Source organism: Drosophila suzukii, chromosome 2R (assembly GCF_043229965.1).
Source record: "Drosophila suzukii chromosome 2R, CBGP_Dsuzu_IsoJpt1.0, whole genome shotgun sequence".
NCBI lineage: Eukaryota > Metazoa > Arthropoda > Insecta > Diptera > Drosophilidae > Drosophila > Drosophila suzukii.
The window spans coordinates 21,118,112-21,131,772 of NC_092081.1; the positions used below are offsets into that span (position 1 = coordinate 21,118,112).

Sequence of the window (13,661 nt, forward strand, 5' to 3'; positions counted from 1 at the left end):
TATGCTCTATAAACTTCAGTTATGTAGTCTGAGTAGCCCTTTCTTTCCTTTTTCTTGCCTTTTCATTCCTGTCTTTTCATCTGCTATGTATACGTAACTCAAGGAATTATTTCTGGGAATGCATGTTACAACGAAGGCAACCGGAATTGACATCCACTTGCTTCCTCTCAGTTGATTTGGGTTCGAAGAAGTCTGTTTGCCTGGCACTCAATTATTTTTTGAGCAATTTCAATTTTGTACATTATCAATTAACAGTCTCGCTTTCATCTTTTTTCCGGCTGTTGTGGGTGTTAATTCACCGAAGGCGAGAGAAAAAATCTGGGTTAAGCTTTGGCTTCGAAAAACCAATCACATGCACGAGCGGTTTTGGCCGAATAAAATAACTAAAAACCCGGGGCCATGGAGAAAAGGTTTCTTTTTTAGGTCGCAGGGATTTACGTATTTTTTTGTCCTAATTTCTACCAAAGCTTTTTTCCCTTTTCGCTGGCAGCATTTTGGTTAATTAATTTTCACCATGCGCTTTTCGCTCAGTCAGCGCCGGCGGAATATTACTTACACATTTTCCTTGTAGTCCGCATAATTACGTGCACGTTTAACTTTTAATTGAAATGTTGTAACAAGAGTTGATGGTTGAGATAGGAGGTGGAAAAAAGGGAAAATATGGGAAAAATGTGGGGTCTTCGCTGGGGAGGGGGGGAACTAGAAGCCGGGGCCTGCGGGCTTGTCATGGCAATTCATAAAACTCCTTCTCGCTTGCTCTTTTCTCCCCCTACTTTCTCCCGCCCTGCTGGCTGGTCTGTCTATATTTCAGTTTATTATATCGAGCTAAAAGCTGGCGTTCTTTAATTAAAAGCGTAGCCAGCAGACACACTCACACTCGTTCGTATTTGATATTTATGGCGACCCCGAAGTATGCTACACTTTAGTGGATTGGAGCGAAAACGGCTGGGAGGACCGGCAGACTGTTGCCTGCTTTTCGGCTGGCATTAATAATATTCCAAAATTATTGCGAGAACAACCAGCAATTGAAGCCGGCTTTAACGAGCCAGAAAGGGTAAAAACTGCAGCTACAGTAGAGCTTGCCTTTTGTGGAACAACAAGTTATAAAGTTATATAATATTAAGAGACTTTAATCTGACTTTGAGGTAAGATAAAGTACACCTATTATATAAGAAATGAAAACAGTAAGCTTTGATTTAAACGATCTGTATTAATATTGAAAACAAAATACTTCCTTTTGTATGTAAGTTTATGGGACTTCTAAATAATGTTATTTAATTAACCTGAACTTCTCATCGTAGCCTTTGTGAATTATTAAAAAAACAAACTGGAACTTTATAAAAGCTTTATTTAATTTCTATGGTGTATAGTAGTCAGAATATTAAAAAAAAAAGTTTACAAAAATAATAAAATTAGTTATAGTAATATTTAGAAATATGTTATAATATTTTTAAGCTAACTTTCAAATTATTGTTTATATCTTAGAGCCAAGAAACACTTTCTGATGCTAGAAGCTTGACTCAAAGTCAGGAAAACTAATAATAAACATTGTATTTGGTTTCGGAAAACTTGGGGGTTTCGACTGTATTGCTTTTCCTTCAGCTACCCGCCTTTCCCCGTAACTTTGCATATTAAGCCATGTGCAGAGGGCAAAAACCAGCACACACCAGTAAACAGAGAAAACTTTGTTGGCTGCTCGTTTGTTTCTGTTCGCCAACACCCCCTTAAAACCCATCCCCAAATCCAGCCCCCCTTAACCCATGATAGCCGGAAAACCGCAGCAAGTGCAACTGCAACACCGGGCACAGCAACAAGATCGCTCTCCAATTTTCCCTCTGCGCTCGCAAGTGTATTAATTTGCACCCAATGGCGGGGCACAACAGCATTTTTCCAGGGGTATGATGGAGTGGGGGTTCGAAACACCGAAACCCCGAAACCCCGAAAACCCGAAACTAACGACCATTTCGATGGGCTGCAGGGGGCGTGGCCGAAGTGATTTGTGGCCATATAAGACAGATGGGGACCAGGGATGGCAGCCCGATGAGATGCAGATTGAGGGTCTTGCAGAAAGCCAAGCAATTTTCGCCTCAGTTCATTTCTGGAAACTAATTGGGCCAAAGTGCATTTGCGGCCTGCAATTTTCCAGCCCTGGCACTCACAACATATGCAAATCACTCACTCAGCCGCACACGAAATACACACTTCTCCATATATACTTTATGTGCGGAAAACCGTAAAGGAGCAGGGAAATGTATCCTGTGCATGAAAGTCAGCTTACGTGGCGCATGATTTATTAAAAAACGCTCGTAAAAATGCACAGCACACTCAACGAGCACAGAAAAAGCAAAATAAAAGGGTGGCAAAAAAGAAAACAACACATCAAAGGCAGCACGGCAACACTATGATAGCACCCACTATGCCGCCGCTGCAAAAATGCATGAAAAATAACTATGGAAATAAGCAGAGGCACTGGCAGAAGCACTATCCACATCCACAGAAGCACTAAAAATAGATATGAAATTTTTAAAGCGCCCAACAGCAACTCTTAACCCATGGCAGGCACAGCCTTTTTTCCACGCCCCCTAAAGCAAACACTTAGTCGCGCATGATGAGCTCTGGGTTGAGTTGGGCGTGGCGGATACGTAGGGGGTGTTCACTGTACCACTATACAGCATACATATAGAGGGACGATCGGCTGGGAGCCAAATTTTCCAGACCATCCATCAACTGTCAGAGTCGGGTTCATTTTTAAGCAATTTTCGCAAACGATGCGAGGGGCTAAATTCATGCCCCTCAGATGGATGCATGAAATATATATGAGGAGGGGGAACTACTATGCCATCTAAACTCGAAAAAAATTGCATGAATATGGAAGTACTAAAAAGAGTTGGAAATAAGAAAAGCTTTTTAAAATCGCCCTTTTAGAATTTCTTTCTCCAACTAAGAATTTAATGGAACACATTTACATATAAATGAGAGTTATAAAATATTATACTATACTATCTTATTATTTTTAAAGGTAAAAACATATACATATAGTATAGAAAGACTTTTACATTATGTAAGTAAGTAAGTTGGATAGTATCCTAACTTATTTTAAAATAGGTATATTTCCATAAGAACAGATTTTCATGGAATTTTTAAAAAAGGAATCTATATATTAGCTCTATAATATTAAGATAAATAATTTTAGTATTATAGAATCCTAAAATAATTTTGTTTAGTGCTTGTGCCTAACATTTAGGCCAAGTTATCAGCAGCTTTCCTCAGCCACAGCCCCTCATCATTGTCATGGTCGCCATTCTGCATCCTCTTCGTGGTGGTCAGGCAATCGGGAAATGGTGGAGCGACAGCCCATGTTTGGTTTCCATCGCCGGTTCCTGGCAGCACAATTTCGTATTATTAATTAGCTGCCATTCCATTTGGAGGGAGGAGCGGAACCACTGCGTCGTCATGTCCGTGGCACATTTGTTCTGGTTAGCGGCGGTGGACTACGGACTACGGACTCGGGTCCTGGCACCCTCGGCAGTGCCACCAGCAAATTGCCAGTTAACCCAATCCAAACGAACCCAAACGGGCCTTCATTTGCATAACGTCATTTTTGGAGAATATGTCTTAAGCCCCATTTACACCAACTAATGGATGTGGAGCATTCTAAACGACATCCACGAAATGATAAATGTGTGAGAATTAGGGTCGAGGTTTTTGGTTGTGTTTGGATAAAAATAGTTGGATAGGGAACGCTGCAGTGCTATCGATTTTAAGCTGGCTTAAATTAAATTCTTAGCTTGAATAAAAATGTACAAGTACAATTTCCAGCTATAGTAAGGAAAAAAACTTTGTTCCCTTAAGATATTAAGGCAAACAACTTCCTAGAACATAGAAAACCTACATTTCCTAACTATTCCGCCAAAGGATGCAAATGGGTCATAGTAAGCCGGCCATCTGCATTTTGTTAACTGCTAATAAGTGCATATTTTCCGGCAACTCGCCGTACCGTCAAATTGCATGCATAATTTATGCAGGACTTGAGGCCAGCGTCCATATTCGCTCATCAACTGGATGTAAGCACGTACTTAGAAGGCAGTTACCGCCCTTCCATTCCCTGACTAACTTACCCATCCATCAACCATCATCCAGCTGCCCGACTGCCATGCAAATTGAGCACGCGTTTCGCATAACCAAAAATTACACTTTCATCAAGTTTCGGGGGACGGGTCCTTGGACGTGGGAGGATTAAGAGGTGGAAAGTGGGAGGCCAATGTCCATAAATTCGGAGAAAGCCCAAGGTAAACGTGGAATTTTCTCTTGGATAATGGTGTAAGTTTCATCGTGGGAAAAAATATTGGAGCACAGAAAGGTATTATTTCTTTGGGAATTTGCTAAGATATAGTAAAGTAAAGTAGATCGGGGTTCCCGCAAATGAATACTGCTTTGAAATCATTTTCGCATGACTCTGAAAGTATGCAATAGTATATATAAATCTCATAAATACAATGATTTAATCAGAAATATGACCATTTTTATTCACTGCCTACTTTTAGACATCTAAAATTCTTAAAATTGGAAAGAAATCTAATATGTTTAATATTTAAATACTCGAATTTCTGGCTTTCCTCCAAAGCCATAATTTTTCTCCGTGAAACCTGCCAACTTTCGCGCTGACTTAGGGCCCCAGCTTAAAAACTTAAATAACATCAGAACAAATTAAATAAGCGTGGATTTTCGGCTCGTCCTTGGGAGGGTCAAGCACGTGCTGTTGGCCAGGCTTCTTCCATTTTGACAACGTAATTTAGTAATGTCCTGGGGGCGCGGGAGGCCGAGTTGAAGGTTTCAAGTGTACTGGAAGGCGGAAAGCCTGCCAGCGAGCATTTGCCATTTTCTTTTAATTTTCCGACAGTTAAGCTGCCCCTTCTTGCGCGCTGCTCGCTGGCAGATTTTACTGCTTAATACGCAAAGTTGCACTTTGGTTTTTATTGCACTTGGTCCAGGGACCAGGATTTGCTGAAGCCTCCAGGACCTCGCGCCAGGATGCGCTGCGTACTGAAAGCGTACAAAGTTTTGTGCACGCGCTTTCGCGCCTGGAAATCGCTGCTGCGTTTTATTACAGCCCCCCTTGCTGTCAGGGGCGCAGCCGAGAAGGGGTTTAAAAACGATTTAGCTGAAGGGAAATGGTAAGAGACTTAATCCAGCTTTTGTTGTAGTAAATCGCTTCTTGGAACCTCTCTTAGGGGAAAAGCTTGGAGAATTCTAGAAGATAAAGGTATCAATAGCACAACGGAATACTTTACAGATTACCAAAGACTTTAGCTCTTAAAATGGAATGTCATTATATACATTATAATATATCTTATTTTAACTTAAGCTCTAAATGAACAATTATATATAATGGCATGTATACTAAAAATACCACTACTATCAATAATGCTTCAGTGAGATTATGGTTAGCATTATAGGTTTCAGGTTCGAACTCTTAAAAATACAGAACACCCACTACGCCCCTGTCTTTTTATCTTCCTCTTGCATGGTGATGGTGTTGGCTAAGGGGTTTTTGAGGGGGTTTAGGGCGGTTAAGCATTTTCTAACAGTCCAGTGAACCGGTAATCAAAGCAAAATCAGCAGAGCTCTGAAACAACTTTTTTATGCTAATTTTTACCTTAACCTCTTGTTCCCTGTTAGTGTGTGTGTTCTCGCTACATTAAACATTTAAATGCGTTTTTAAGCAGCCCCATTCCTTTGCGAGATGCCGAGTGGGTTAAGCCGGACTCAAAAGAACGGAAGGGATTTGCAGCACTCGAGCAATAAGCCAAATTGTACCTCACAGATACATCCACGCAGATGGCAGGCTACTTATCCCGATTCCACTTTTATTCCCACTTCCATTTCTACTCACACTTCCTCAACTTTTCAGTCGCCCATTGACCTGAAGCCCTCCTCAACTATTAACTTTGGCGAAGATTGCGACTTTTTGGTGCTTGACTCGAAATGCAAATAGCAAGCCGAGCGTATGAAGCCCTCGAGTTGCCCCGCTAAGTTGCCACTTTGCCATCTCACAGATGCTGCCTGTATCCTGTAGCCTGTATCCTGTATCCTGTATCCGCTAACCATGTGTGTACGAGTGTTTGGAGGGCCGCCCTCCTTTGGGGGCGTGGCGCGGCCCAAGCACTTGTCAAAGTCAACTTCACTTTATGTCAAGCAGCGTTATATTCATTTTTTCTGCGCGTGTCTCGCTTCACAGCGACAACGTCTTCTTCACTTCGAGCATTACATATAAGCACTCACAGGGTAGCAGAAAGCTTATCAATTGAGAGGTAAATGGATATAAATATATAAAGCACAATTGTTATAACAAACCATTTATAGTATGCCACAACATCACTGAGGCTTTGAAATCACTTTTTGTTATTGTTTTAGATCTAAAAGTATGCAACAATATATTATAAGCACACAAGTACATTAAATTCATTTAGAAACATGGATATCCCGTAATCACTGCATACTTTTAGACACCTTAAATGATTTGTCTGACAGCCCCCAGTATTTTTGTGATCTTATATCACAAGATAATATCATATATCATAGGATATCATATCTTAAGATATCATACCATGATATATCATATAATAAGAAGCTACATAAAATGTTAAATACTTTACTGAAAGTATGGTTTTTAGGGTATATACCTAGTGGTATTCCCCACCCACTCCATTTTTAAACCATTATCATCGCCTGGCACCTCCTGGGCCGCTGCCTGCTGTGAGCTAAGGACCCATCGGCACTTCGTGCGTGTCTGAAGGGAAGGAAACCCAGATCCTCAGCCACCCATCCCTGAAACATCCTGAGAACCACCCAACCAGCCCCAAGGCTCCTCTGACATTTACGATATTACTGGGCATATTTTTTTCGGCTCCTCCTTCCGCTCCACGTGACTGTTTTATTTGATGTTAATGTGGATATGTTGATGCCGCTCCCGCTGAAGAGGTTTTACGGCCCAAGGAATGTGGGGTGCTTCTACGAGTGGGGCATCTTGGGCCTGAAAGCCACAGCAGGTTAGCACATTATTCACAAAGCCAGGCCTTTAAAACCCCAGCCGCATTCTGAGGTTTCGCTTGCTTAATTTGCGGCTGTCCTGATCCAGAAAGGCACCCAACCGCCCCCCGGGATTCGTCCTTCATTTCTCATCATAAAGTGTGTCACACACTTTAACCATTATGAATGCCGGTGATTTATTTTGATATCCAAATATGCCAAGTGCATGAGAAATGTGGCCAAGTTACTTTTGACGTTTTGTCATTTTAAGCTCTATGTTCCGGTCCCAGATTTTCCATTTTCATTTCGCTTGTTCTTTATAGGATTCTCTGGTCGAATTGATTGTCCTCAACCATGAATCTTTATCATAACAAGTTAACTCAAGTGAGCCCCACGGCTGGATTAGGAAGAAATAAATTGCCCGAAAGGAAAAGCAGTGTAAAAAAACAATTGGCTTGTGGAGAATTTATTTTGCAACTTTGTTGTGGAATTTGTGGCTTAATGGTCGATTGAAAAATACTTTGTCCGCTGAAATGTAAAACCTTTGATTGATTTCAGCATGACATTATGATGGTACTTATATACTTTGTTTCAAGCAAACAATTAAAAATGCAATTACTTTCTGTTGTTTTTTAATGACTGTTATGCAAAAAGCGTTTTTCATAGTAAGTCAACACTTTTAAATTGTAATTAACATAATTAAAATTAATTATTTGTTTTACAAACATGGGACAAATGAATGAATTTTTTTTGATAAGGGCTGCTGAGGGCTAGCAAACTGTGTTTCCTATTTATAGCAATTGCGGTTTAATTTAAAAATGTATTTGCCCACTTTCTTTTGATTTTCCTTTTTTTCGGCACCCACAAATCGCCACATGACACGGCCATAAAAATTGCGTTTATTTGCCCGCTTTTAAATCATTTAAGCTGCATTATATGCAGCCAATGGCAAACACACAAATGCGGGCCAGCGGGAAAATGGGAAAATTGAGGGGGGTGGTAGGCGCAGAGGGGGGAGGGGTTGAGAGGACTTGGAAAAGCGAAAAGTTCTGCCGCGTTGTTTGCACAAACAGCAAGTGCAACTGCAGCACGCTTCACTCATATTTTCGTGTATATTTATTTATTCTGCTCTGCATTTTATTTCATTTCAGTTTATTTTCGCTCGGGCGAAACTCTTTTTTTTTATTTGAATGCATATAAATATATATACAATGTTTTTTTTGTGCGCCCTTTACTTCCATTTCCCGAGCGGAGAAAGCGGAAGGCAACAGCGGATACACACACAGGAAAAGCGAAAAAAAATAAAACAGAACCTGGTGTGGGTTGTAACAATAAAGGGAATCTTTTTACACTCGCATGCAGACAACCACGGCTCCAGCCCCCCGGAACCACCTTGAAGCATTTCACTTTTGCTATTTGTTCTGTCACTTCCGGTGGCAACAAAAAATGGCCGCCCGCAGCCCAGTAAAAGTTTTCGCCACCCCTTCCGCCGTTTTCCACCCCCTTTGCTGCGTTTCGCATATTTGTCCACATTGTTGTGCCTGCCCCTTTAGTTTTGAACCCCCTTTTGGCCCCTTACAGGCGTTTATTAAATGTCACACTGCGAATTTTCCGACTGACCCTAACCCTCCCCCCGTGGGATTTTCCCCCGCCAAAGGACACTGCCACTTGTCGCGTTTGGAGATTTCACTTTGTTGTCCAACGAAACCGGTAGTCCGATCCCCCATACTTCTTGTTGACTTAAAGTTACACGTTTTTAGCTGTCTTTCACTCATTCTGGCATCGCTTTTCCCCATTTTTCCCGCCATTTCCCTTGGGTCTTTGCCATGACAATTTCATTTATTTTGCCATTTTCCGTTTTAAGTTTGTCAGCGCTTTTTTCGCTTTTTTCGCTCATGAAACTCAATTACTTGTTCAGCAATTGTATCTGTTGATTTAGCCAACTTCATGGATGTATCCTTTTGGCCTTTGCCACGTTGCGTATACGCAATATTTACGGATGGCGACCTCTGTCGCATATTCCGCATTGTTTCGTAATAACGCAAATTATTATGATGTCTCCCCAGCGAGCAATCCATTAAAGTAATTGCAATCACAATAAATATATTTGTGAATAAAAACACGCCTTTCCAGTTAATTTATTAATAATTACGCCACAATTAATACCCTTTCATGGTGTGGCGGTGAATATTATGGAGAGAAATAAATATGAAATGGAACTCATCTTGGTTAAAATGGATCTGTCTGGTTATTAACTGTGATTAAGACCTAAAAAAAACTTTAAAATTAATGTTGGGGTACTGTTTCCTATAGAAAGTAAAAAAAGAAAGTGTATTCCGGCATTAAGGTTTAACAAGCATTAACTTTATTCAAGCTTTTTATTTTTTTCTGCCATAATTTTATTTTTCACTACACAGTACTGCACAAAGCACAATTGTTGCAAAACTTTATTTATTTTTAATTATTTTATAACAGCTGGCTGCTGGCATAAGTACAAGTGCAAACACAGCACAAACAGAAATACAAGGATGCCAAATATTAAATTGCACTGGAAAACAGAATGAAATTCACCAATTAAATGCTACCAAAAGGAAAATCCAGGGCCCTGGCCCAAATATTCAATTACAACAAATGTGCTCTGCGAAAGTGTGAAAGAGATAGCCCTGGGAAAATGAAAATGTTGTACTAAATAAAACGTAGCCTGAAGTATTTTTGTGGCAAGCTGTTGAAAGTAACCAAAAAAGGCAGGGAGGTATCAAACTTTCTGCTTTCCAAAGAGATGAAGAGATTGGGTGTGGAAATGTAAGGGGGGCTGGCTGCGAAAAGTTTGCCCAGGTGCTCAGGTAGTCTGCCACTTGTGGCACCTCCTCCTGAGTGTTTATCTCTGGTTCGGCGCTGCCGAGTATCAATTAGCCAAATGAAATTCCTCTTACCAATGGCCCTCCATGTTTTTCTTCTTTCCAGAGCACCGCCGAACCCGTCTACTCACCCACAATGGCCGGCGGACTCTTCTCCATCGACCGGGAGTTCTTCGATCGCCTGGGCACCTATGATTCCGGTTTCGATATCTGGGGCGGCGAGAATCTGGAGCTGTCCTTCAAGACCTGGATGTGCGGCGGCACCCTGGAGATAGTGCCCTGCTCCCACGTAGGCCACATTTTCCGGAAACGTTCCCCGTACAAGGTAAGTGCTGCAGATCAATTATTGAGAGGAAAACCAAACCAAACCGAACCGAACTGAAAATGGCAAATCACTGAGGACAGAGCGAAAACCAATTTCGATAGACAGTGCCCATTGCTCATTAAGGAAAGGCAGCAGTGGGTCCACGGGAATTTAAAACTCTTGGCCAACATGTGTGGGCAGCCTCAGGACAAGTTACCAGACCGGTCCGAAGCTTCGTGTTTGGTCAACAGTGGCCCAATCCTGCTGCTCCTGCATCCCGTTCCTCCTTTTGGCCGACTGGAAGCCGCAGAGCAGCAACATGGCACACATGGCACAGACATGGCCCACACATACCCATACCCACTGACATGGACATGCAATGCGGCTGTCTTTGCAACATGGTGTGCGATGATGGTGTTGGTGTGGGCTTATGGAGCCCTACCACCTAAAATCCCCACCCCCCTGCCCACACAAACCATCCATTATTCCCCCAGATCTTCCCATCCTGGGCCAGCTTCAATTATCAACGGTTTACGCTTGACAAAAGTTTGGCAACTGTTTTGATGTCAATGGCGTAACACACCGCACACAAGAGCCTGAGTTCTCCTGGAGTGGAACTAACCAATTGGACACCTGCCAAATCCCAGGGGAGTTGGTTGTCCCTTCGATAATCACCAGTAGGAAAAAGAAATAGAAATAGGGGTTGACCTTTTTGGAGAGGGGTATATCGATACAGTGGAATATTATTTTAAATATTAAAGACTATGCTGATATATGAGATCAAACATATCAGTTTGAATCCTTTTTAAATGCCATTGAAATTGTATATGTTTATCTTATTATTTCCATTATAAACCCATAGAAATACATTATTTGATTTCACTTCATTTCTAAAAATCCATACTAAATCCCATGGCAAATACATTTTGGCTGAAATGTAAATAATTTAGTAGCGAAATGCTAAATGCAATTACCGTGCTGCACAGCCAAATGGTATCACTTAATTACAAGCAGAGAGGATTGAAATCTAATAAAACCCAAAAACCAATCAAATAGATAAGTTTAAACACCTAAAACCGTATGTAGCCGAATCATAGACGCATTAGCATAATTAAATTCACTCAAAGGATAATGATAAACAAAGCATAACAATTGAATGGGATAATCTGCAGGCAGCAAATTCACACAGGTTCAAAGGAATTGCAACAGATCGCTGCATTTATTCCGAGTTACGACGTTCTCAATAAATGTCAGGTGCAAACTTCCCTGGGAAAACTTCCCCTCTGACCCCAGAGTTTTCCTGCTGTGCAAGAATGGCAGGGAATTCAGCAGGGCACACAGACACCTGTACGGTGAAGGCATAAACACAAAACAGGACACACAACAGGCGGACATTGTTCGGGTTTTGGGACAAAGGGCTGAGAGGGCCAAAAGGACTGAAGGGGTGGCCAAGACAGATGGCCAGTTGGCCGGGGACAACCGCAAAAGGGCTGAGGCTGAGCACTGGCTGCAGGAGCCACCTAATGCCACTAAGCAAAAGCTACTCATTCAGGTAATTAGGCTTTGTTGTCCACTCCGCTTGCTGCCCCCCATCCTGCGTCCTGCGTCCTGTGGCCTCCTCCATTCGAGTCTGTTTGCTGACCAAATATTTCCATTGACTCCGGCACCGGCAGTCGTCCTTTGATTGCACCACCCCCCATACCACCCACTCCCACCAACCATTCGACCACCCACTCATGGCCACTCCGGTTCCCTTCAATTGCAGTGGCGTTCGGGCGTGAATGTGCTGAAGAAGAACTCCGTGCGGTTGGCCGAGGTTTGGATGGATGAGTACTCGCAGTACTACTATCACCGCATCGGCAACGACAAGGGCGACTGGGGCGATGTCAGCGATCGCAGGAAGCTCCGGTAAGTGGATTTGAAGTCATTAAAAATTCCAATATCCAGAGAAAAATAAACATTTTTAGTAGAATTACTGATATTATTGGTTCCGCGTCTTCATTATTTTTTACAAAACCAACAGAGGATTAGAATCCTTAAGCCTAATAAGGGCTTAGAGCAATAGCAGCTATGACCTTGAGCTAGTGTATCCTTATATATTATTGTAAATGTAAATTGTGTAAAATGGTTTTTAAGTTAGGTCATAACATGTTCATATAATTAAAAAATTTTCCATTTAAACTACACTTGACAGGAAATCTTTAATAGAAAACTGTTCATGTATCTCTTTTTAAAGGATTCAGTGAAGGGTACTTATCCATATCTTAAAAATTATGATCAATTGGAAATGTACCATACTTAACGTTATCATTTATATTTAAATCATAGGATTATGTAGGATCCATAAACATTATAATACAGTCCATATCCGTATAATACAAATAGCTTGATCATCATTGAATTGAACTTTTAACAATTATATTTTTTAATTTTAATATATTTAATAAGACCCAGAATAACCTCCTTTTTCCCCACCCAGTAACGATCTCAAGTGCAAAAGCTTCAAGTGGTATCTGGACAACATTTACCCCGAACTCTTCATTCCCGGCGATTCGGTGGCCCATGGAGAGGTAAGTTTTCCGAGTCACATTGCATTCTTAACCCTTCCCCAAAGCAAGACCCAAGCCCCGGACCAAACTAAACACCACCCCGAGTCCAAAACCAATTCCAAAGCTAACGAAAACAAACGACAACCCATAAACACAACTCAATCCACAGATAAGAAACCTAGGTTATGGCGGTCGCACCTGCCTGGACGCACCTGCCGGCAAGAAGCACCAGAAGAAGGCCGTGGGCACGTACCCCTGCCATCAACAGGGTGGAAACCAGGTTTGTGAACCCCTCGCGGCAGCCCTGCGACCGCCACAAACTCCGTCGAGCCCAAGAAAACCGCACAAGGAACCAAGTTTACGTCTTCGAACAGCCTTTTCCGATTTCCACTCTCTATTGCTAATACTAAAACAGTGTCCCCAAACTAATCTCTCTCTGGCAATTGGGTATTATTATCCCCTCAAGATCTCCTCCCCTGAACAGCTCTTTGAAGGATCCGCTATATAGTGAACTTAATTTACAGATCGCCAACGTGCCCAGCGGCATGTGCCTGGATGCGAAAGAGAAATCCGAAGAGGAAACGCCGGTTTCCATTTATGAGTGCCATGGCCAAGGAGGAAATCAGGTATCCACCTCCATGTCCACATCCTCAGAACTCTGACCTCTGACCTCTGATCTCTGAAAGGAGGAACCGGCGATTCAGAGTCCCTGATTCCCGATTTCTCGATCTCGTTGCTTGGGGGATTCTTATCCCTATCGGTGCTCTGCTTCGTTTTTTACTCTCCTCTTTTGATTTGACGCTTTTTAGTGTTGGTTCTCTATTCTATTCTATTCTTGGTAATTTTCCGCTTGCTTTATTAACTCCAGCCTAAGCCCCAAAACAGATTTACACCCGACAATATACTTAAACAAGTCATATC

The 13,661-nt window shown here is 41.9% G+C and overlaps 1 protein-coding gene across 3 annotated transcripts in view; it reads left to right on the forward strand.

Annotated features, from left to right (window-relative positions):
• The window catches only part of Pgant9 (polypeptide N-acetylgalactosaminyltransferase 9), a 64,079-nt gene that overhangs the window by 44,805 nt on the left and 5,613 nt on the right, over positions 1-13,661 (forward strand). For 2 of the 3 annotated variants that reach the window (XM_036813019.3, XM_036813020.3), the window contains 4 exons: positions 9,994-10,212; positions 11,957-12,099; positions 12,671-12,761; positions 12,910-13,020. In XM_036813019.3, coding sequence (XP_036668914.2) covers positions 9,994-10,212; positions 11,957-12,099; positions 12,671-12,761; positions 12,910-13,020 — 564 coding nt within the window. Of the gene's footprint in view, positions 1-9,993; positions 10,213-11,956; positions 12,100-12,670; positions 12,762-12,909; positions 13,021-13,264; positions 13,367-13,661 lie in introns of all 3 variants that reach the window. The other variant, XM_036813021.3, reaches the window with a different exon arrangement.